This window comes from Nematolebias whitei, chromosome 9 (assembly GCF_014905685.2).
Source record: "Nematolebias whitei isolate Nwh7 chromosome 9, NemWhi1, whole genome shotgun sequence".
In the NCBI taxonomy this organism is placed as follows: Eukaryota; Metazoa; Chordata; class Actinopteri; order Cyprinodontiformes; family Rivulidae; genus Nematolebias; species Nematolebias whitei.
Genome location: NC_056506.1, coordinates 19,049,174 through 19,075,235, shown reverse-complemented (window position 1 = coordinate 19,075,235; position 26,062 = coordinate 19,049,174). Strand labels below are relative to the sequence as shown.

At 42.1% G+C, this 26,062-nt stretch overlaps 1 protein-coding gene across 1 annotated transcript in view; it reads left to right on the top strand.

Moving 5' to 3' along the window:
• Nucleotides 1-26,062, top strand: part of rem2 (RAS (RAD and GEM)-like GTP binding 2) — a 76,767-nt gene that overhangs the window by 23,290 nt on the left and 27,415 nt on the right. Inside the window, exon 4 of the mRNA XM_037681533.1 lies at nt 25,623-25,800. Coding sequence (XP_037537461.1) covers nt 25,623-25,800 — 178 coding nt within the window. The remainder of the gene's footprint in view (nt 1-25,622; nt 25,801-26,062) is intronic.

Sequence of the window (26,062 nt, the reverse complement as noted above, 5' to 3'; positions counted from 1 at the left end):
CCTGGATGGGTCGGTATGCAGTCATATGTTAGCAGAGTGAACAGGAGGGGGCTCAACACACAGCCCTGGGGAGAGCCCATGCTGAGGGTTATGGCGGAGGAGGAGTCATGGATCTTCATAGATTGTGGTCTGTTGGTTAGGAAGTCTAGGACCCAGTTGCATAGAGAAGAACTTAGTCCTATTGTGATTAGTTTGTCCATCAGGGTCTGGGGAATCATGGTGTTTAAGGCATACCGGTATTTACAGTGTATGCTCGCTGAGCTCAATCTTTTCAAAGATTTCCCTTTAGACAAATTGGAAAACTTTTTTTTTTTTTTGTTAACGTTCGTATAAAAGTTATAGTTACCATAATTTTCTGTTAGGGTGGCACAATGGCTTAGTCAGAGCTGTTTCCTCTCTGGGAGAAGGTTGCCGGATGAAATCCCAGCTGGGACCTTTCTGGGTGGAGTTTGCATGTTCTCTCCGTGCATGTGTGGGTTTTCTCCGGGTACTCCAGTTTTCTCCCACAGACCAAAAATATGCATTTTAGACTGATTGGTAACTTTAAGTCCCTAGGTGTGAGTGAGAGAGTGAATGGTTGTTTGTCTCGTTTGTTTTTAAGTGTCCCTGTGATGGATTGGAGACATGTCCAAATGTCCCCCGCCTCTCTCACAGTGACTGCTGGATATGGGCACCTGTGACCTGTAAAGGAAGAAGTGGATGGATGGTTTTCTGTTGCGGTGCATCTTCAGTGTTTTGGAGCTGAACAGCATGAGTTCAAACCAACCGGCGGTAACGGCAGGTTTCAGAGGAAAACAGTGAGAGCTTGTCAAAATGCACCTTTTGATGCAGGACATTATGCAGAATCAAACAGCACAATGTTATTTATGGACATTAATGAGATGGTGGAGCGTTTGGAGCGTTAGAGCACTCTAATTGCTCCATAGGGTGGATCATCTTATTCCAGGTGTCCACTGGGCCAGCACGGGCCCTGCTCTTCTGCCTGAATTATTCACATTTACTTGAGATGAGCTCCACAGAAAACATGCTCATTTCTCAGCAGTCCTTCCTTCCTGCAGCTGCTGTCACGTTCAAATCTCCCCAATTCATTCACTTCATGACTCTTTTTGTGCTATTTTTGCCTCATTATGTTGGTAAAAGCTCACTGAGTGTTAATTACTTTGGTTTCTCTGTTCGTGTTTATATGAGGCAGGGCATTAAGGCTGGAGCAACAGACGTAGTCCAGTGGGAAGCTTGGAACAACTCCAGGGCTGCCAGTACGGAGTGGACTGGACATTTTCCCAGTTTGCATTTAGTCCTTGTGTTTTTGTGCTTTAGATGTAATAACTGTGGTGCAAGGCCGTATATGTATTAAATTTAAACAGAATCTCATGAATGCGCACAGTCTAGTTTGGAGACGGATGTCCTCCAAATGACTAATGTGAGCCCTGGCTCTGAGCTGGCACAGCGCTTTCTGCCAGTGCCTGCAGTCCCAGGAGGCAGGGCTTTTGGCCTTGGAGCGAGTGTTCTCCGTGGGGCAACCCGACCTACACCCGTGTTACCATAGCAACATGCACAGACACAGGGCTGAATTAATCACTCATTCATGTATAACATCATGTGAGAGCAGCAAGCGTCTTACTAGCACTGTTGTCTGCCGAGCTCGGTTCTCTTTCTAACCGGTGCATTGCCCTGCTGCACAAACTGTGAAAACTGGTGAAATATTTGTTACGCTCAGCAATTCTTCATTCAAGTGCTCCTTGCTCTCAAGCACAGCTGACTGACAAGGAGGAGGAGTAATTTTCCTCTCTTCAGTGCCGTAAGCAGTGCACAACAAACCCCAGGTGAAGCTCAACCGTATGTGCATGCTCGTGGAAACAGCGTACACAAAGCCTGAGCTGTCAGGAGCTGGGGTGTTCACACGCTGCTTCGGTATGTTTTAAACACAGCGGCATACTGTATACACATACACAGAAGGCAGACAGCGTGTTGGGGGTGTCATGAGGGACAGGATGGTTTAAATAAGTCACCGTGTGCCCAGAATAGAAACACTACACACTTGGCCATGACCTAGTCAGTCCATGTTGTTCTCTGCTGCAGACTGACAAGCAGGTCTCACAGTCAGTCAGTCACTGTTCAGGCCACCCTTTTTTCTGTTTGTTTAGGTGCTCCTTAATGTCTGTGTTTAAATCTTCACATTATTATTTAATGATTCAAAATAAAAAAATCTTTTTTATCATAGACAGAATGCTGCAGCCTTTAGCCTGGGAAAATATAAAGTGTACATGTTTTTTTGCATGCAATTAAGCAGATTCGCTGCTGACCTTTAAATGGTAAATGGACTGTACTTATATAGCACCTTTCTATCTTATCAAGATACTCAAAGCTCTTTACAGCACAATCTGTGCCTCATTTACCCATTCATACAGCACTCTACTAGATCTGTAATCAGAGTAATCAGTGCTTTAGATCACATTCATACACTGATGAGACGCACATCAGAGGCAATGAGGGAGTGGTGGCGTAGAGGCTAGATGATGGGCTTGTGATCGGAAAGTCGCAGGTTCACCTCCCGATACCGTCAACATCAAAATGTGGGTAGAAAAGGTGAAACACCCACACCTGCTTCCACCCTCATTCGCCCCACTCTGGGCCCCTGAGCAAGGCCCTTAACCCCCACCATCTGCTGCCTAAAACAGGTCTCTCTTGAAAATGAGTTCTCATGTCTCAATGAGACTACCTGGATAAATAAAGGGTAAATGAAAAAAAACAAAAGAAAAATGAGAGGTTTAGTGTCCACAGATATCATCATCTTTGAGAATGCTGATTGAGAAGTACAGAAATGCTCAGAAAGAACTGTACTGGTTCTTTTTGGATTTAGAAAAAAAGCATATGATAGGTTGATGAGGAAGGAGGTGTGTTAATGCTTGAGGAAATCTGGAGTGGCAGAGAAGTACCAATATATTAGACTGGTACAGGACATGTATGAGGACAGCAGGACATGTATGAGGACAACAGGACAGTGGTGAGATGTGCTATAGGAGTGACAGATAGCTTCAAGGTGGAGGTGGGAGTGCATCAAGGATCAGCTCTGAGGCCCATCTTGTTTGCTCTGGTGATGGACCGACTAACAGATGAGGTCAGGCATGAATCCCCGTGGACTATAATGTTTGCAGATGACGGGATCTGTGGTGAGAACAGGAAACAGGTGGAACAGCACTTGGAGAGGTGGAGGTATGCACTTAAAAGAAGAGGAATGAAAGTCAGCTGTAGTAAGACAGAGTACATTTGTGTGAATGAGAGGGAGGCCAGTGAACAGTGAGGCTACAAGGAGCAGAGGTCACATATGTGCAGGATTTCAAATACTGTAGTGCTTGAAAGTTTGTGGGGCCTTTAGAATTTTCTATATTTTTGCGTAAATGACCTAAAACATCAGATTTCTACACAACTCCTAAAAATAGATAAAGAGAACCCAGTTAAACAATTTTTTTTTATTAAGGAAAATGAGTTTTTGGATACAAAACATAGTCGGATAACAAGAGTGTAAAACAAACAGAAACAATTTTATTGACTTGTGGCTGCTGGAGGGACTAAGACTAAGTACACAGGTGGGTGGGTTGAGAGCCACCTGTCAGAGCATGAAGAGATGATGTCACAGTCACTGGGTGAAGCACAGCTGCAGGGTAGAACTGTGGTTAGCATGATCAGAGGGGTAATCCAAAGACGAGGTGCAAAAGTCGAGGTCGGGGTCAGGCACAGGGGTTCAGAAATCCAAAGACAAATCTAAAAAGAGGTGTTCCTTCTACAAACCGGATTCCAAAAAAGTTGGGACTCTAAACAAATTGTGAATAAAAACTGAATGCAATGATGTGGAGATGGAAAATGTCAATATTTTATTCAGAATAGAACACAAATCACAGATCAAAAGTTTAAACTATGAGAATGTATAATTTTAAAGGAAAAATCTGTTGTTTCCAAATTTCATGGCGTCAACATATCCCAAAAAAGTTGGGACAAGTCCATTTTTAAATGGTAAATGGACTGTACTTATATAGCGCCTTTCTATCTTATTTCAAGACACTCAAAGTGCTTTACACTACAATCTGTGTCCTCATTTACCCGTTCATACAGCACTCTACATCTCTACAAAGCTAACTGAACAAGTCATTCTAAAGAGACTAATCAGTGCTTTAGATCACATTCATACACTGATGGAACACACATCAGAGGCTATGAGGGGTTCAGTGTCTTGCTCAGGGACACTTCGACATGTGACTGCTGGTGGATTCGAACCCCCAACTCTCGCATTGGAGGACGACTGCTCTAACCACTCAGCCACAGCCGTCCCTTTTTTTACCACTGTGTGGCATCCCCCCTTCTTCTTACAACACTCAACAGACGTCTGGGGACAGAGGAGACCAGTTTCTCAAGTTTAGAAATAGGAATGCTCTCCCATTCATGTCTAATACAGGCCTCTAACTGTTCAATAGTCTTGGGCCTTCTTTGTCACACCTTCCTCTTTATGATGCGCCAAATGTTCTCTATAGGTGAAAGATCTGGACTGCTTGCTGGCCATTTCAGTACCCAGATCCTTCTCCTACGTAGCCATGATGCTGTGTTTGCTGCAGAATGTGGTCTGGCATTATCGTGTTGAAAAATGCAGGGTCTTCCCTGAAAGAGATGACGTCTAGATGGGAGCATATGTTGTTCTAGAACCTGAACATAGTTCTCTGCATTAATGGTGCCTTTCCAGACATGCAAGCTGCCCATGCCACAAGCGCTCATGCAACCCCATACCATCAGTGATGCAGGCTTCTGAACGGAGCATTGATAACAACTTGGGCTATCCTTGTCCTCTCTGGTCCGGATGACATGGCGTCCCAGTGTTCCATAAAGAACTTCAAATCGTGACTCATCTGACCACAGAACAGTCTTCCATTTTGCCACACTCCATTTTAAATGACCCCTGGCCCAGTGCAAACGTCTGAACTTGTGGACCTTGCTTAGAAATGGCTTCCTCTTTGCACTGTAGAGTTTCAGCTGGCAACGGCGGATGGCACGGTGGATTGTGTTCACTGACGATGCTTTCTGGAAGTATTCCTGAGCCCATTCTGTTATTTCCTTGACAGTGGCATTCCTGTTTGAGGTGCAGTGACGTTTAAGGGCCCGGAGATCACGAGCATCCAGTAGAGTTTTACGGCCTTGACCCTTACGCACAGCGATTGTTCCAGATTCTCTGAATCTTTTGATGTTCTGCACGGTTGATGATGATAACTTAAAAGTCTTTGCTATTTTACGCTGGGTAACACCATTCTGGTATTGCTGCACTATCTTTCTGCGCAACAATGGTGGAATCGGTGATCCTCTTACCATCTTGGCTTCTGAGAGACACTGACACTCTGAGAAGCTCTTTTTATACCCAATCATGTTGTCAATTGACCTAATTAGTGTTAATTGGTCTTCTAGCTGTTCATTATTTGCTCAATTTTCTTTTGCCAGCCACTTATAGCTACTTGTCCTAACTTTTTTGGGATTTGTTGACACTGTGAAATTTTGAATCAACATATTTTTCCTGTAAAATGTTACATTTACTCAGATTAAACTTTTGATCTGTCATCTATGTTATATTACGAATAAAATATTGACATTTGCCATCTCTACATCATTGCATTCAGTTTTTATTCACAATTTGTTTAGTGTCCCAACTTTTTTGGAATCCGGTTTGTACATCCATACATGCATACATACATACTGTATATACACACACAGACCCTTTCCAAATAATTAGAATATTGTGGAAAAGTTGTTTAACTTCCATAATTCCATTCAAAAAGTTAATCTTTAATAGATGATAGATTCAGGGCTCACAATTTAAATTATTTAAAGTATTTATTGGTTTATTTTTACATAACTTGGACTTCCAGCTCATGAAACCCACAAAAACAGGAATTCAAAAAATTAGAATACTGTGAAGAAATCAGCCCACACTACCTCTCAGTTTTTGCAGAAAAAAAATTAGGATCACAACAAATCAATCAAAATATGGTTCTTTCAAAACGATATGTCAATCTTTAATACTTGGTTGAGAATCCCTTTGCCTTACTCACTGCCTCGATGTGAGGTGGCATTGAGGCAATCAGCCTGTGGCATTCACAAGATGAAAACAGGTGTTTCCAAATCCAACACGTCGCTCTTCCAAGGTGGACTACGATTGTTGGATACTTTGTGTCTTTAACATAATTTTTTATTATGCAAAATATATTGGATGCTTAAAACCAATACTTATTATATAATGTTTTGTTTGTTTCAAGAACTAACAAAGCATCTGAAGTAGGTTTTGTTAAACTCCTTTCTAATTGGGATGCATACAAAGCACAGAGTGCACAGTCCTCATGGTTCTGTTCGTTGATTTGCAGTTCAGACTTTGCTGGAACTAAGAACATTTAAATTTAATGATGATGTTGCTCTAAGCAGTTTATGAATTTCACACATTCAGTTCAAAGCAAAGTTTGAGGCTTTAAATGTTTGTGAGTTTGGGGCTCAGAGCCCTGCCTGGGGACATTTAATGAGATGAACAACTCTTCCTCTCCAGGACCAGCTGGCTAAAATCAATTAAAAGAAAAAATGAGTTTCACCAGGTTCTTTACCCTAAAGGTTAAATTCTATCTAACTCCAATGTCACAAAATGTTTTCATTATTAATGCTGTATTGTGTCCGAGGGGACAATCCTCTTAAATCCTGACCTAAATCTAGAAGGTCAGAGGTCAGATGATAGCGCAGCATGCGTGACATGGGTAGGGATTCTGGGATTTGCTAATGAACAGACTGGAGGTTCACATGCCAACATATTAGAGCTTGAATCTGGGTCAGGCAGGGACTCCTCATGTTTGTGGGAGGTGGTCGGTGGGCTTGATGTGCGGACGTCCACACTGTGATGTCAGATGTGTTCAAAGATGATGTGGTCACTCCTGGTGTGAGCTGTTCAGCTCACTCAGCGTTCTGAGTGTGTTTTTGTTAATGTGCAGGTCTGTGTTGTGTCTAGGTGACCTCTGTCGTACATTTCCTCAGGGAGGTGTCGTCTCTTTGCAGCAGAATGTGAGGGAAAGGAGCGGCTCAGCTCAAAGCTTGGTGTCAGACGCACTCCTCTTCCTGTCCTTGTTCAATCCTTCCATTTATCACCACCTTCTATTGATCTGCACGCTCTTTCATTCTGCCTCGACAGCCAATCGAACCTCCAGATAAAACACGAACCAAAGAGGCAGATGTGTGCAAAGTTGGTTTGCTAAATGTGTTTGCGCTTGATAAAGCCAAGTGGTGGTGAGATCGTGTTTAACTGTGCATGTGAGGACAGGTGGGGCTGTTTGTTTCCACGTGAAGCCTCTAAGATCTCGTTTTGCAAAGCATGCTGTTTAAAAACCAATACATGACAATCTGTAGGTCTCCGTGTCGTGAGGAGGCTGTTGTGTAGCAACAAACCACACATGCATTACATCAGGAACTCTCAGGAAGGCTCATATTTATTTAGTTTTTCCAGTCAAACAGAATATTAGTTTGAGGGCTGCTGTAGCCACAGCAGGTTATATAATATGTGGTGAGCCCTCACTGTGTAGTTGTTGTTGTGCAGCTCCAGCAGTATTTCAGAGCGCAGTCATGAAAATATCGTAGAGCATCGAACAGACTTTTTGTTTTAGTAATCATCCTTTGTGTCAATAATAGATCAAAGTAAAAGGTTAAACACAGCAACAATCTAAAATGTTTATATTCATCCAACAGTACAACTATGTTACAATCACATTTAAAATGGGAAGCCATTTTTTAGATTTTCTGTAGCCATATTGTCCTAAAATACTAACTCAGCTGATGTGCAATTAATTGGTCCTCCATCCATCCATCCATCCTCCCTCTTCTGCTTGTTCCAAAGTCGCGTCTCGGGGGCAGCATCTTGAGCAGGGAGGCCCAGACATCTCTTCCACAGCCACCTCTTCCAGCTCTTCTGGGAGGACTCCAAGACCTTTCCAGGCCAACCGAGAGACTACATCTCTCCAGCGTGTCCTGGGTCTTCCTCGGTGTCTCCTCCCAGTCGGACATGCCTGAAGCACCTCCCTAAGCTGGTGCTCAGGAAGCATCCTTACCAGATGCCTGAACCACCTCAACTGGCTCCTTTCAGTCCTCTGTCTCTCCTGATAACTGAACTTTTCACCCTTTCTCCAAGAGAGAGTCCAGCTACTCAGTGGAGGAAAGTCATTTCAACCACCTGCATCCATGATCTCATTCTTTCAGTCCTACCCAGAGTTCCTGACCATAGGTGAGGGTAGGAACGTAGACCAACCAGTAAACGGAGAGCTTTGCCTTACAGCTCAGCTCCCTCTTCACCACAACGGACCGGCACAGAGTCTGCAACACTGCAGATGCTGCACCAATCCATATGTCAATCTCACGCTCCATTCTTGCCTCATGAACAAAACCCTGAAATACTTGAACTCATCCACTTGAGGCAGAACCTCACCCTCAACTTGAAGAGAGCAATCCACCTTATGGTCTCAGATTTGGAGGTGCCGATTCTCATCCCAGCCGCTTCACACTGCTGCAAACTGCTCCAGTCAGAGCTGAACATCACTGCACAATGATGCCAACAGGACCACATCATTTGCAAAGAGCAGAGATGGCATACTGAGGCCACTGAACCAGAAACCCTCCGCCAGCTGGCTGTACTGAGAAATTCTGTCCATAAAAGTTATGAACAGAATCAGTGACAACGGGTAGCCCTGGAGGAGTCCGACTTCATCACAACAATCTTCACAAGAAACTGAGCTCAAAATCCAACATTTCCACTTTTGGTGTTTGGTCATTCTTAAAAGTTGTCTGATGGAGAAATTATGTGCAAAGATGCACAGAAATGAGATCAGCCACAAAGTCTTTGTGGTCACTGAACACACATTTTCTCCATTCAGATATCCTGATGCATGCTCACTAATCCAGGTAGAAAAATCTAAAAAAGTTAAATCTGGTCCTCTGGACATTCAAAAAACAAAACAACAACAACAAAAAAATGTAGAAACGTTTCGTCTTTCATCCGAAAGACTTCCTCAGTCTGAGGTGCTGCATTCAGCTCAGTCTTATAAAAGCACCTTCTCAGAGTGGATCAACCAGACTGAGGAAGTCTTTAGGATGAAAGACGAAACAGTTTTACATTTTTTTCTTTTGTTTGTTTTGTTTTTTGAATGTCCAGAGGACCAGATTTAACTTTTTTAGACTCCATTCAGATAGTTCTTCAGCCTGTCCAGGGTGTGCCCCCCCCCCCCCCCCCCAGTCCCAGAGATTGGGACTGAACAGCTGTGTAGTCTTAAGAAAACCACTAATCAGTGAGGCTAACTGGAAAAAAAGGTTCAATTTGCTAGGGAACATGAAGATTGAACTCTGGAGCAAAGGAAGAAGGTCATGTGGTCTGATGAGTCCAGGTTTACCCTGTTCCACAGTGATGGGTGCATCAGGGTAAACCCCCAGTATACTCCCGCGTATGTCCGTTCACGCATACGTACGCGTATACTGTACGCAGAGGGTTCAGACTTCGTACTCAAGCGTACACCCTGAGCAGCTGCAGAGCAGCTTCACAGACGAGGGGTGTTTACCTTCGGGACAAATTGAGTTCGCCGATTGGTCATTTGCTGACACGCCTACTGGATTGATTGACAGGTCGGGAAAAAGAAAAAAAACGAGCACTGGCAGCCTCAGCCACAGCGGTGTTCTGTGTTTATATGTTGTTAATAAAAAGATCTAAAAAATAAAATAAAAAAACAGGGAGAGCTTGCTCTACAGCCCACGCATCAGACCAGCCCACCAGGAAATCTCCAGACCCTCCTGCAGCCACAACTGGACCTGAGTTTAATTCGCTTCACTGGCCATTTCATATTTTTCTACTAATTCAACTTAGCTTGGCAGGATGTTAGGATAAAGTCAATAATAAACACTCAGCAGTGATCACAACAAACTAAACTAAATATATGCTGATGAGATCAAAAAGATAAAACTTCAGTCATGCTGAATGGTTCTGCCTGTTAAAAGAGACCAACAAGAAACAGAAGAAATAAAAGAGCCTACATTAGCTAATGATGAATCATTTTTAGCACACAATATGGCAAAGTTTGTCTTCATTTATCAAAGTATAATTCAATTTAATTCAATTCAAAAATACTTTATTAATCCCAAAGGGAAGTTATTTGTTGTAACTGTTATCCTCATTTCATTAAGAGATGTTATAGATACTGATGGCTGTAGGCAGGAAGGATCTCTTGTAAAGGTCCATCCCACAGTGGATCCTAAGAAACTGGATGCCGTCCAATCCGTCCACCCAGACTCGGCTGGCCTCTCAGGTCCCCTGGGCTGTAGGACCGCCAAAATGCCAGGCAGAACTCCTCCCAGAGCAATGGCCGCTCCTCCCAGCAGTCTGCTGAGCTCCTCGTCGCTGCAGACAGCCAGCTGTAGGTGATGATCCTGTCCTTCCACTGTCATGAGCCTTGTTTCCTGCTAGTTCCAGGATCTCAGTGGTCAGGCACTCGAGCACAGCTAGCAGGTAGATGAGAATGCGTCCACAGAACATCCTTTCAACTCATTTGAGATTTGGGGCTGTAGTTGAGATATTATTTGAGCTTTTGAGATGTAAATCAGCTGCTGTTGGTTGTAGAAAACTGCCTTGTTGTCATGGTTGCGCATCATAACAAATGTCCAAAACTAAAAAAGTTTCAGTAAAAATCCTTCCAGCTGCACAGCATCTGATACCAGAGGAAACAATCATCCAAAAAAATGTGATTTACATCCAGAAAAAGAGGAATTAATGTTTCCAAATCAAAATCTCAGAATGAAAGTAACAGAGCTGCTCCAACGTGCAGCCACCTTGAGCGGCGCAAAGAGATTAAGATACCATACCATACCATACCAATTTATTTATATAGCACTTAAAACAGCAACAAGGCCAACCAAAGTGCTGTACAAAAGAACACAAACATGCACAGCAGACAGGAAAACATAAAATAGAAATACAGATACAAATAGCAGCAGAAGCTAACTAAAATGGCCAACAGAGTAAAGAACAGACCGGGCCAAAACAAATCACACCGTGTTAAAGGCAAGCGAAATAAAAGAAATAAAAGAGCTAGATAAGATAAGATAAGATAAGAGATCAAACTAAAGTATCAAACATGATCCTTAATAAATTATTCCTAAAGAATCAGCTAGTGCACAACATCGTTGGGTTGTGTTAATTTTTAATACCTCTAAATCTTCTCAAATCTCACCCTGGTAAACAGTACCACTGTCCGTCTGGACTAACATGTCATTGTGTCTGCTGCATTTCATCCAGGCTATTTGAAGGGCTTTTAATTTGTATTAAAACTTCTTTCAAATTAGAGATTCAAGTCTTATTTTATGTTTTTGCCACTGCGTCATGGAACAACATATTTAAACAGAAACTTAATTTTGTGTCCGAACAGGGTTCTTATGATGACATAGTTGTCATCTGTTTGAATCTTAGTCTTCTGTTTGTTTTTCATGGTGTGGTCTCTGCTGCATCAACCAATAAAGTCCATGCTCAATAATCCAGGTATACAATCCAACAATTTTCAGTCAGGTCACCTGGACAATTTCTTTTTTTTTTCTGCTGAAACGTTTCACCTTCCATCCAGAAGGCTTCATCAGTCAAGGAAACACAACACAAAACAACAAGCCAGTTATGTTGGTGCTAAGATGGTCTCTTTGGCACGCCCCTTCCTCCAGTGCTGGCCTTCTTCCTCGTCGACAGTCATGTCAAACTAGTTCAAAACCAAAGTCCATTTTCAATAATCCAGGTTATACAATCAAACATTTTTCAGTCAGGTCATCTGGATCTCTGCTGTATCTTTTAGTTTCAGTAACAAACTGCTGAACATCGTGTTGTCCCCCGTCACGGATCAAAGAGGGGGAGTTGGGACCTCTGCACCTGCATGCATGTATGTTGTTGGCATGATAACTTGTTCAGGTCAGGTTGGACACACACACACAACTGGTGACCCCAATTGTTTGAGGAAACTATGCTTTTTAGTTTTTCTATTGCTTAAAACTGTAGTTCCTTAAATGATTGGGGTGGCCGAAGATTGATTTTATAGTGTTCATGGCCACCCCCTGGCTCCTCCTCCTTATTACACCGTGTTATATTACATTATTATTGTTTAGCAAATATCTGATATCCTTGTATACGTTTTTTTTTTAATACTTTATATTTTTGCTATTTTGGGGTGTAACTGGGATCTTGTGTACACAATTTCATTCCACCTCATGTACACATGTGATGTGAATGACAATAAAGAACCTTGGACCTCCATTGCACCTGGGGGTGGATAAAAACCTCCCTCTGTTCATCTCCACAATGTAGCTCCTTCCCCCTTGAATATCTTGAACCATAAACATTTAGGTTTACTTCCATTCCCTGTTCAAGGAAAAACGCTCATCTAGAAAACTACAAACATTCACTCCAGACCCCTCAGAGATGGCAGACTGCTTGGTTTCATTTGTTTTACCCTCTCAGCCTCTGCAGCTTTGTAAAAGTTTGTGAAAGTAATAAAAATAGTGACATGTTCTTGACTTGTTGGACACTAACCCTTCTTCCTAACAGATTTAGCTCAAACAAAATATCACTGCTGCAGAACAAAATGTCTACAGGAAGTCATTTATTCAGACACAAATGTGATTGTATAGTTTCTTCTTGCACCGTCACAGTCAGTAGAAACTGAATACTGCTGGTATTTTTGGTTATCTGGGTTTACAGTACTGCAGCCCAGTTATTGTGGGTCGTGGATGACTTGTCCTGTCTCACACTTTGCTTTATAATGCCATGGATGGTGGAGCACAAAAGATGGAATCAAGACAAAACAGTAAACTAGAATAGACTTTTCTGAGTGCAGGTTTGCTGTCTCTGTCCAGCTGGATGTTTCACTGGTCTGCCACCATGAATCCCCTGATGTTTTGCTGCAGCCTTTGCAGGTTGCTGTTGATGGAGGTGCAGCTCGGAGCATCAGGACTGTCGGCCTTTCATTCCAGACTGTGCAGGTGGTGGAGATCAGTGAACACCACCGAGCTCTTTATCTGAATCTGGCCACGCACTTCACAGAAGTGAACTTCTACCATGTTTAATCAGTTTCTAAACCCACACAGGTGTATTTGCCTTACATTCGTTCATGTTTACCAACTGTAAACACTGCTCGTCAGCCACCGGCCTCGCCTGCACTGCTCTAAATTGAACTGTGGATGGAGTGTGTTGAACTGATTGAAGTAAATGTTGCTCCAACCTGAACATTCTCATGCTGCAGGAACCACACCTAAGCACACTTGGGCTTGTCTCCCACCTGACCACATTAGTCTTCTACTGATTCCTGCTTTGTGCAGGTGCAATAGCTATGCCAGTGTGTTTGTTATAGTTTAGACGCCTGTTGAAGGCGGACATATTGTGGTATCGTATCCACCTGACTGGACGTCTATGAACTGTCTCTTGTCCCGCACGTACGTTCTGATCTGCTCAACATAATTTAATGAAATCTCCTACAGATATGCATCATCACTAGATGAAGTGTCACATAAACTTTTCATCACCCCATCTTTATAACCCAAGGCTTCAGTTACATAAATGTGTCCTGCAGCTAATTCAGCTCTTTGTCATTTTTACTGGGTCAAGTCAAGTTGTACCAAGTTCCTGGTCAGCTCGTTTACAACTGACCTTTATCAAATAAACAGTTGACTAACAACATGTTTTTGTCAATGGTTGGATTCGGATGTAAAACTCATGAGTTGAGTGTTGTGCAGCTGACCTAGAAATTGTGGGAAAGCAAACAAAGTTAAGTCAGAGGACGGTTTCTCTTAGTTGAAACATTTCGTCTTTCATCCAAAACACTTCATCAGTCTGAGGAGCCACAAGAAACCGTCTTATAAAAAGCACCTTCACATAGTGGGTCAACCAGTTTGATGGTACTCAGATGGTTTCTGGAGTCCGTTCTCTCCCCCGCCGTCTCCTCTGAGGCAGTCATGCCAAAGTGGTTCAAAACATCGAAGTTCATGCTCAATAATCCAGGTTAATCCAATAAACTTTGTTGGGTTTTTCTACCTGGATTATTGAGCATGAATCTGGATGTGGGAAACCTAGTTTTAAGATACCCCCCCCCCCCCCCCAACAACGTTTATTGTATCATGACAAAAGTTCACCATTATTCTAATATTCCAAAGGCTGCAGGCCTCCACAGGGTTTCTATGGTTGTTAAGTCAGTGCAGGTAGAACTAGAAGGTTTTATGGTTTGACGGTGCTGGTGGAGCAGAAATGACCAGTCGTCTTCGTGCAGTTTAACAATCGTTGGGCTTTTTAACACGTGCATTTTGAGCACCAATATTCTGAATGTTTGTGAAAATGGAATCAAAGCTGGTTAAAAGATATGAAACAGAACTAAAATATAAATCTGTGTTCATTGGTAAATATATTTTTTATCTCTAACATTATCTGGGTTTCTAAAAGACTTTTTCAGCTTGCAGAGCTTCTTGCAGGTTAGAGTTGTGCATTCTCTTCTGGTTTAGCCTCCTACAGCTGCAGGACAGGCCTCAGGTTCTATTTGCATCAAATGTTCTGCACTTAGCTCATTCTGCTGGGGGTTGGGGGTGGGGGTATCCATCCTCCTGGCAGTTCAAATAGATGGTTATATGACCCATGACAAGACCTCTTAATGGGAAAAAGTTGTTTTTGTTTTATCTAATAATAGAAATAAGCCATCCTTGTCAGATTTCATTGGATTACTGTAGTTTTTATTTTGTCATATGTCAGTTCCACAAACAGGAAATGATGAAAGATTAAGTCTCATGAAGCCTGATTTGTGAACTTTTCTATTATTTAGAACACATCTAATGCTTCAGCAAGCTTCTCATTTATGTATTGTTTATTTTTTATATAGAGTTATTGTAGTCACTGATTTATGGTATGGACCTTTACAAGAGATCCTTCCTGCCTTCAGCCATCAGCATCTATAACATCTCTGAATGAAATGAGGATAACAAGTTACAACAACAAATAATTTCCCTTTGGGATTAATAAAGTATTTTTGAATTTAATTTTTTTAATTGAATTTGATGATAAAATCGAGGGAAAAACTGCTGGGACTGACTTCCTGTTTGAAAAAACATCCCTTTGGTTTTGTCGACATTTAGGACAAGTTTGAGGTGGAACAAATCAGACTGGATAATGTTGAATGTGGATTGCAAAAGGTGGAAAACCTTAGCAACAGTTTTACCTTGACAATAAACAACTGTGTCATCAGCATAGAAATGTATGGATGCATCAGGGATGTTTTGACCTACATTACCTTGGTAGATTGTAAAGAGGGTGGGTCCTAAGACTTAACCTTGTTGTACACCATTGTTAACCGTTAAATAACTGGAGGAAGTACCATTATGTTGAACACATTGCCTCCGATCTGAGAGATAGTTAGAGAACCAACCAAAAGTGTGATCTGAGAAACCAATTTCTGAGAGTTTACATTACAGGTAGATACTGCCAATTCAAGTTTTGTACGTTTTTGGTTTAAATTTTGATTTGTCTTCATCAGTTCAGTGTTCAGTTTTGTTAAAAACTGTGGTGAAAGTTTGATTAGCAATAAAAATTGATCTTTACTCCTGTCACTCTTCTGCCTTCTGCTGTTCGTCTCAGCTGCTGTCGGCCTTCTTGAACCTGTGCACTGAGGTTTGTACTATGTAGTATCAATACTTGAGTCTTTGCAGCAGGTCAAACAGATCATCTCTGCATGGGGAAAGCAGCATACTGTCATGTTGCTGCCATTTTGTTTTTCAGTACGTCAGTTCAGTAGTTTAAAGTGCTGTGGTTGGACATAAATATGTTCAATTCATGATCATTTTCTCTGAACTTTGAACTCCTCTGGGTTGTTGTTTGGATCTGAATATCATAAACTGAGCACAGCACCAAAGGGCAGGATTTGAAGCTGTTATTTTTCAGATTGGACAGCTGCTGGGTGTTGGAGTGGCTGTGGATCAGTGGTTAGAGCAGTCGTCCTTCAGCGAGAGAGTCAGAGGTTCGATTCCACCAGTTTGCAGTCACATGTCCAAATGTCCATGACAGGACACTGAACCCTTCATTTAAAGCACTGATTAACTTCTACCAAATGATTGATTCAGATGATCTTTGTAGAGATGCTGTGGATGTGTAGAAGAACATGTGTGGAGGTAAATGAGGGCACAGAATGTGCCGAGAAGCTCTTTGAGTATCCTGGTCGGTTGGAAAGGCGCTACAAAAAGTACAGTCCATTTAGCATCTCTGTATCTTTAAGTCCTCTGATAACACCTTCCACTGGAGTGCCTCTGGTCCTTGAGTCATTAACTCATGGCCTAATTACAATTACAGATCTAACTCAGACTAGAAGAATAATCTGAGAAGCAGCAAATTAAATAATCTTCACAGTTTTACTCTGTCTGTCAAACAGTCAATTACAGCAGCAGGGTGAGGTGTCAGTCCAATGGACCTGAAGGAAAGAGGACTAATCAGCCAGGCGGGGTCTTTGTAATGAGATGACCATGATCATCTCCTGGTTGCTCTGCAGGGAATGATTGTGTCTGCAGATGACTTGAATATTTCTGTTTGTGGACCAGTTTTTGTGTTTGTGTTTTGGTCCGTTTGTGCATGGGAGGAGGACGTGCTGACAGATGGCCTGCTCTCTGGGAGGGAGAAGGAGCTGCTTAATCCAGAGAGAAGAGGAGCGGGGTAGCAGGAGCAGTTCTGATCCGCCCGTCCTGTGTTTAATACAGAAACATATTTACTCTGTTTCACGCTCCCAACTCATTCCTGGGTTTCCTTGTTTGCCTGTGATAATTTGTGTCTCGCCTGCTCCCATCAAGACTTTCCTATTTACATTCTTCTTCTGCATCCCACCCCTCAAACTGACAGGAAGCCTGTAGCCCCCTGCCTTGTTTTCTCATCCCCTCATTGTTTCTTCCTGCACTCCATCATACAGACGGAGCACCAAGACTAAATGATCCTACGATGAACTATAAAGGACTTATCCAACAAAGTTAAGTCAGGTCCTCTTGACAGTTTCTTTTTGTTGAAACATTTCATCTTTCATCCAAGAGACTTCACCAGTGGACTTCATTCTTCAAACAAGTCAGCAGGGGAGAGGGCAGACTCCAGAAACCATCTGAGCACCATCAAACTAGTTGACTCACTATGTGAAGGTGCTATTTATAAGACTGAGTTTGTTGTGGGTAGGCCTGTCGTGATAGACAATAAATAAATTAATCGCACGATGAATGAAAATTATCGACCTCATTTTCTACCGGCTTTATCGTTTCTTCGTGTCTCTATTCTACTGAAGACACGGCCCGATTCTGGTGCTCTTCACTGACCCGTCCCATTCTCTTTTTCTCTTTAAAATCTGTTTTAATAATCCAAAATCGTGTTTTTGGATCGTTAAAAACAGCTAACCTGAGAAGCTAAGCTACAAGCTAAGCTAACAGGCTGACCTCAGGAATAAACCTCCGTCTTGTCAAGCTTCATAATTCACGGTTGAAACTCTTTCCTTCGTCTAAAAAGTTGTTTTTCTCTTCAAATAGAAGCTGAGAACTTGTTGACTGATTAAAAATTTTTTTGTTTGTTTTTATTAAAAGCTTTGTGTGAAAAATGCTATGCTAAAGAGCTCAAATCACTGAGCGTCCGCCATGTCACCATGTCAGCCCATGTCACGACAAGGGCCCTCCCTCCCATTTTTCTTAGAGATGCTGCTCAACTATCCATCCTTTGGTTCAAACAGTCTTATACTGCCATCAGGTGGTCAAAAAAGGTACTACACTCCAAACAAATCAACATTTCTTCTAAAAATTGACAATAATTATAGTTGAATTTTAAACAATATTATCGTTTTTCGCAATAATTCTGAGAAAATTAATCGCCCAGCAAAATTTGTTATCGTGACAGGCCTAGCTGGCTCCTTGGACTGATGAAGTGTTTTGGATGAACGATGAAACGTTTCAACAAAAACAAACCGTCCAGAGGACCTGACTGAACAACGCTGGATTATTCTACTTGGATTATTAAGCATGAATCAGGACATAAGGGACTTAATTTCACCTTCTGCCTGTGATCCTCAGTTTGTGTCCCTGCTTGTACTGTCTTTGACAGGTCTGAACCTGTGACAATCTTCTCTTCAGTAGATTATCTTTCATCAACAATTTCCTGCGGGATCAATAAAGTACTGTCTTATCTCTTATTTTATCAGAAACCTTTAGGAACTCCAAATTATGCTGTCCCTCCTTGTCTTTTTAAACAGCTTTCCCCCACACTAGGACCATTTTTCTCTTGAAATTATCAAAAGTACCGTAATGTGTTCTCTGGTCTGGTCCCTGATAATTTTTAAACAAGCAGTGTTGCAACCTCTATTTAAAAAAAATCTGGGCTGGATCTCACAAATTTAGCTAATTTTAGACCTAGTTTTAAACTTGTTTTTCACCAAAGTCCTTGAGAAGGTTGTGCATAGTCAGTCAGTTGTCTTTCTTGAAGAGCATAACATTCTTGAGGTTTTCCAATCGAGTTTTAAATCTCTTCACAGCACTGGACTTGCTCTTTTAAAAGTTTTTAAAGACATCCTTTTAGCTACTGACTCCGGAGACTGTGTCATGTTTGTGCTTTTAGACCTAACAACTGCTTTTGACTCTGTGGACCATGACATTCTGCTAACTCATTTGGAGCAATGGGTGGAAATTGGGGATGTTTCCTTAAAATAGTTCAGGTCTCAGTTGACAAACCGAACATTCTCTGTTGCTCTTGAGGGATCAGTATCCTCCTCTTCACTTTTTGTGGAGTCCCTCAAGACTCAGTTTTAGGCCCACTTCTTATCTATCACATCTGCTCCCACATGGTTCCATGGTTCCATACTCAGAAAACATTTCATTCCATAGTTACACAGATGACAGTCAGATTTATGTCCCTCTTAAAAAGTCTATTCAATCAATCTGCTTCTTAGGTGTCTTGAGGACATAAAGGTTTGGATGTCACTTAACGTTTTGAGTTTTAACAAAACCAAGAAAGAGGTGATGGCTTTTGGAGGTACTGTTGATCCCTCCCCTGCAGATCTAGGTTCCTTGACCCAGTAAAGCAAATTGACAGTAAGGAATTTAGGGGTTGAACAGGATCCTGAACTTAAATTAAATACCCAGATCAGATCAGTTATTGAAAGAAGTTTTCATCATTTGAGACTGATGGCCAAGATAAAACCCATCATTCCTAAAAGACACATTGAGACAGTAGTCTTTGTTACCACCCGGCTAGATTACTGTAACACACTTTTTCTGAGGGTTAGTGGGTCTGCCATTGCCCGACTGCAGAGGATCCAAAATTCTGCAGTGAGACTTTTTTAACTGGCATATGTGTGGTTAATTTTTCTTTGGCTTTTATCAGTTTTTAAAGGAGTGTTTTTTATTTATTTTTGCCCTGATTTTAATTTTTGTAGGTTTTATTGTTTTTATTGTTTGATCAGATATTGTAGGCGGCATGGTGGCTCAGTTGGTAGAGCTGCTACCTCTCAGCGAGAAGGTCACAGGTTCAAATCCCGGCCAGGGGCCTTTCTGGGTGGAGTTTGCATGTTCTCTCCGTGCTGTGTAGGTTTTCTCCAGGTACTCCAGTTTCCTCCCACAGACCAAAAACATGTATGTTAGTCTGATTGGTAACTCTAAATTGTCTCTAGGTGTGAGTGAGGGAGTGAATGGCTGTTTGTCTCTGTGTCCATGTGACGGACTGGAGAGCTGTCTATGGTGTCCCCCACCTATCACACAGTGACTGCTGGACACGGGCACCAGTGACCCCTGTGACCCGGAAAGGAAGAAGCAGTTAAAAGATAATAGATGGATGGATCAGATCTAGTTAATTTTTCTGGTTTTTTTTTATTTTTTATTATTTTGTTATTTTCTTCACTTGTGTTTAACAGTAGTTGGTGTTTGTGAGCTGTTTTAATGTGATTCTGTGCAGCACTTTGGTTTGGTGTGGTGCGTAACTTGCTTTACAAATACCGGTAGTTGGATTAGATTGGATGATCCGCTCTAGGGTTAGGTCGGAGGCTTGTGAAGTTTTCAGGCATTTTAAAGTCTTAAGGCTCCCACAGACTCAGGCGTTCTGTGAGTTGTGCGGACACTGTGCGCTCTGTCCACAGACGGTTGAGACTTCATACTCGAGCGTCCACCCTGAGCGGCTGCAGCCCAGCTCTGCAGGCAAGGGGCGTTTACCTTTATGACAAATTGAGGTCGACGATTGGCCATTTGCTGACACGCCTACTGGATTGATTGACAGGTCACAAAAAAAAAAAGAACGAGAGCGGGCAGCCGCAGCGGTGTTCTGTGTTTATATTTTGTTAATAAAACATTCTAATAAATAAAAAAATTAAAAAAAAAACAGGGAGCGCTGGCCCTGCAGCCCACACATCAGACCAGCCCAACAGGAAATCTCCAGACCCTCCTGCAGCCACGCTGGACCTGATTTTAATTCTCTCATGACAAATTCCTTCATTTCTCATCATTTCAGTCATGGCATCAACGGAGGAGTAGGAAGAAATCACTTGCCTTTTGGCAAAAAACAAAAGAAAAGGCCATTAAACCAGATCAGGGATGAAAAAGAGAAATTTAATACATTAATGTTGCAAACAAAACAGTCCGTCACCGAGCGGTTTATTGTGCGACACAGAGTATGTGAATATGGTTGTAAAAATTGAGCTTTGCACGGACATGCCCTGCAGGCGTCCGCTTCGACTCTAATCCAGTACGCGAGGACTGAAGTACACCCGGGTCTGTGGGAGCCTTTAGGAGGGCAGAGGTTAACATCACCTCGAGGCCCGTGGAGACTAATTTAACACAGAGTTCTGTTCTGAGGTTGATTTTATGGTTTCCACCAAGATCTAGAAATTAGAGCTGACTGTTAAACTGGGTCATGCTTTTTGTGGTCCATAAATATGGCAAAACACTTTCTAACACACACACACACACACACACACGAAGCATGGCATCCAAAACTGCAGTAGTCAGAATGGGTTATCTGCTTTGTATTGATTTACTCACATGAGTTTATGGTTTCAAATCTTATTTCCTGTTGAAATACAATTTAATTAAGTTTACGGGCGAGATATTTTTGTATGTATGAGGAAAAATATAATAAAAATGACAAATTTAGACTTGCACCAGCCCTGACATTTTATCTGTTTGCAGGAATGTCAAACGAAAAGGTGTTTTGTGTCTCGAAGGAAATGCTTAAAAATCAGAAAATTGTTGAATAAAAATAAAAAATGCACTTTTTAATAGACAAGAATCTGTGCTCACATTATTTTGATCCTTTGACTGGAACACAACTGGTATGAACTTAATGAAACGACGATGTCAGATGTGTTACAAACGTGACGGATGATGAGCTCATCTAAAGATTTAGCTTTAAAAATTGACGGTAGCGTTCCTGCGCTCACATTTCTGTTGATCTTTCTATCACTGCTGAGCTTTTCATCAGGAGTTCAAGCTGTGGTTGAGATCAGTGGAGCAGGATTGTGTGTTAAAGGTTGAGAGTAGTGACTATGTTACCTGCTGTGGATGGCTCTTTGAACGATCTGACTAACGAGCTAAGAACTAATCCAACGTAGCCAGGACCAAAGTTCAGTCTTAAAACAACTCCAATCTAAACATAAAGTCATGGGAGTTTATAAACTCCCATGACTTTATTTTATTTAAAAATAAATGTAAATGTGATGATATAAACGTTTACATCACCATCGATTTTGCTTCTGAAAACAGAAAAAAATCAAGTAGCCTCCATCTTTCCAGCCGCATATCCTGTGAGCTTGATAACTTGTAAAATAAGTGCGGTGCTGACCTCCATTTTGTTTTTTGTCACCATGTTTTCTTCTTCTTCTTTCGGCTGCTCCCTTCTTCAGGGGTCGCCGCAGCGAACTAACTCACAGGAAGACTTGGCAATTATTTTTACACCGGATGCTTTTCCTGACACAACTACAGACCATGAGCTACCACAGCCCTCTGTGTGGAGCAGATGGTGGGGGTTAAGGTCCTTGCTCAAGGGCCCAGAGTGGGACAAGTAATGGTGGAGGCAGGTGTGGGTGTTTCACCTTTCCCACCCACATTTTGATGATGTTGGTCTGGGGAGTTGAACCGGCGACCTTCCGATCACAGGCCCACCTTCTCCAACCTCTGCACCACCACTCCCCTATACATAAATAAATCTGTCACCCTTATCGTTTGTGGAAACTATAGTTTTTGTATTGCTCAAACATGTAGTTTTCTCAAATGATGGGGTGGCCTAAGATTAATCTATGTGGGCCAAGGCCACCATTGGCCACCCCTTGGCTCCTCCACTGCACCTGGTGGTAGATAAAATGTTTCCCTCGCCTCTTCAGGATCAGTCGCTCTGTTCTGCCTCAGATTAACAAAAAAAAAAAAAAAAAACAGCCTCTGTTGTTCTGCACAGTGTAATGGTTTCAGTCCAGAAAAACACTCATCTCCAGAACTACAAACATTCACTGCTTAAATCCCTCAACGACAGGGGGGGCATCAGGGTACAACTTGTTTGTTGGGACAGTTCGGTAGGCAGGGCGCTCGGTTCTGTTGACAGGGTGGGGCGCCATCCTTGTATAATGGTAGGGGACACACTGGATTAGGTTAGATTCCTAATCTGCTCTGATATAAATTAAAGTTTTCTAAAGTAAGGCCCTTTAAAGAGCTTTCTACAACAGGTAAGATATTTATTGTTCGTAGTTGTTTCACAGCACCTCTCTTTGAAAGGTCTAAATTTTCCCTTCAAATGTTTCACATCAACACAACTGGTGACCAGTAAGAGCTTTTCTAATCCCTGCAGCTCCACGGCTGCTAACAGAGTTAAAAGAGAGCGACGAAGCTCAGTGTGACTTTATAACATCTTTACCACAACCACACCCAACAGATTCAGATTATGGAAACCTTGTTTTAGAGAAAGCTTTAAGTAACGTGCTGCAAAATTTCAGCATGACCACAACCATCCTGTGTCTGCCAGCTTCAAGCTGCAACACATGCTGACTGTTTGTCCACATGGTGTGCAGGGTCTGTGCACCGCAGGACGGGGTTCAAGTATTTCTGAAAGGTTACACGAGCTGACTCACTTTGTGCTGGACAACAAAGAGGAAGAGTTGCAGAGCAAGACCTGATGTTTGAAAAGAAGTCGCGTCACAAACGAGGATGAAAAAGACCAGAGTTGCTGTTAAAAACAGACAGACGCTTGTCTCTGCTTCAGACGGTAGTTTTGTGTATTACATTTTTAATGAGGCCTGGACCAACGTGACCTGCAGGACATTTTAAGCCACAAAAGCTTAGCATTTACTTATAAACAGGGCATTCAATTGACTAAACTCCTAATCTTTTATCTGCTGCGTATTTGGTTTTCAACTCAGAGATCAACGCACTTCTATTATTTAGGGCCTGAAAACTACAAGTGGGTCACCAAGTCCTCAGCTGGATCCCTGCAGACTCCTTCTGTCCGCTGTTCCCTTTTTCATTCAAGATGCTCATACGCATAAACTGTAGGCGCGTAAACATATAGAAAACTAGAAGGATGTCATTTCCTGTGAAAATGCAGCATGGATGCATTGCTGCATGTTTGCTGCTGAAAACTGCTCATTAAACTGCTCATGTGAGTTAAAATTGAACAACTGGCATTTGCTGAAAGCAGCAGAAAAACTGCTGAAATGTGTAGAAAAAGCTGAATTGAGCAGAAATGATCAGAATAAGTTAAAATAGAGATAGACTGAATAGATTAGAAAAGAGAAACTGAATGAGCAGAAAAAAGCTGAAAATTAGCAAAAAGTAGCTGAAAAGCAACAAAAAAAAAATCAGCTGAAACTAGAAAAATTGCAATTCCTGCGCAACAAAGTCCATGCTCAATAATCCAGGTATACAATCCAACATTTTTCAGTCAGGTCATCTGGACAGTGTGAATGCTTGTTGCTGAATGAATTTGCTGAAAGCTGCTGAAGAACATGAAGCTGACTTGAAATACACAAATAGATGAAAGTAAAATAAATCTGAATGGAGAACAAAACCCCTGAAATTATATAAGAAAAAGCTCAAATTAGCAGAGCTTAAAGTTGCAGAAACATGGTGAAATCAGAAAAATAAATAAATAAATAACGGAAAGAATGTGAGAAGCCTGATTTTGCAGAAAATCGGATGAAAGTACCTGAAAAAGCACCACAAAGCTAAACTTAGCATAAAGAAGCTGAAAGGAGCACATACAAACTTAAATTTGTTGAGATGCAGCCAAAAAGCTAAAAAGGCAGCAAAAAAGCCAAAATGTAGCTGAGAAAGCAAATAAAAACTGGAATTACTCAAAAGAAGCTGAAATTGGCAGAAAGACGCTAAAGTCTAAGTTTTTTTTATTGTTTTTTTTTTTTTTTTTGTATGGGTGTACACATGTTTTATGTTTTCATTTTTACTTTATTTTACTTATTATTCGCACCGTTATGTCGAAGCAAATTCCTAGTTTGTGAACCTCGTTCATTGACATGGCAATAATAAACTGATTCTGATTCTGATTCTGAAATAAAGCTGAAGCAGAAAAAAAAGCTGAAAAGAGCAGTAAAAGTTTGAAACGGCTCAAAAAGTTTGACAGATGTAAAGAGCTCCATTCATTTCCAATGAGACAAACATGGCCGACAAAGCTAAATATTTCAAAATATAAAAACTGCACAAATACCAGACGTCAGAGCAGGAATGTCCTGGATGAGCCGAACGTTTTGATTCATGAACTGTTGAAATGGAACAAAAACGATGAGTAACCAGTTACAAGCAAAAAAGCGTACGGAAGAAAACCGGATCAGAAAAATTCAGAAACATTCAGACAAAGTAAGAAAACAGTGCAGAAGTAGAAATCTTGTCCTGACCCAGTTTTCAGCACCTTCAGTGCAGCGACTGAAGCAGGCAGAGAGCTGAGGAGGTCCAAAGCTGCAAGCTGCTGGTTTTCTTTCTAATTGAGCCTCTGTGACAGGAAGGCCCGCCGGGCTGTTAGCGCTCAGCTGAGAGCGACATGAGAGTCGAAGTGACGCGTGACACGAGCACAGCCAGGCTGAGCAGAGCCTCCTCTGCTTCGTCAGGTGGGTGCCTGACTGGCAGTGGGGATGGACAAAAAACGTGCGTCTGTCCATCCATTTACCCGCTTCTTCCATTTTGGGTCACAGGGTTCACTGGTGCCCATGTCCAGCCATCACTATGCGAGAGGCGGGGGACAACCATTCACTCTCTCACTCGCACCTAGAAACAATTTAGAGTTGCCAATCAGTCCAACATGCATGTTTTTGGTCTGTGGGAGGAAACCAGAGTACCTGGAGAAAACCCACGCATGCACGGAGAGAACATGCAAACTCCACCCAGAAAGGTCCTGGGCCAGGATTTGAACTGTCGACTTTCTCACTTATAGGCAACAGCTCTACCAACTGATCCACCGTGCCGCTCTAGACACAAAGCATCAGTTTTAATCTCCTGATGGCTTTTAGATCTGCTCTCATGTTTACCTGACCACCCTGCTCTGCTGTTCTGAGTCTTGTGTGTGTGTGTGTGTGTCTCCCCAGGACCTGTCCACTCTGCAGTGTGACGTATGTATCTTGGTCTTCTCAGTGACTGACAGGAGAAGTTTCCACCGCACCGCCCAGCTCCGCCTCCTCCTCAGGGAGTCCCAGCCGCACACGCCAATCATTCTGGTGGGAAACAAGAGCGACCTGGTTCGGTCCCGGGAGATCAGTTCAGAGGGTATGTGGGACTCTGCTCCATGACTCCACGACACACCCACAGCTTTTCACCCAAACACGCTCCTTAAAACACACGGAACAGAAGGTTTGAGGGGTAACGATGCTCCTCGAGTGTTTCAAGGAGACTTTTAGTCTTTTGTAGATTTAAACATGAGCCTAAATGTTTTAGGACTGACTGCAGGTAAGAGCTGGTATATTGTAAAGACATACTGTTACGAGGAAAAAAAACAAGTTTAGCATATATTTTTTGCCATCAAATGAAC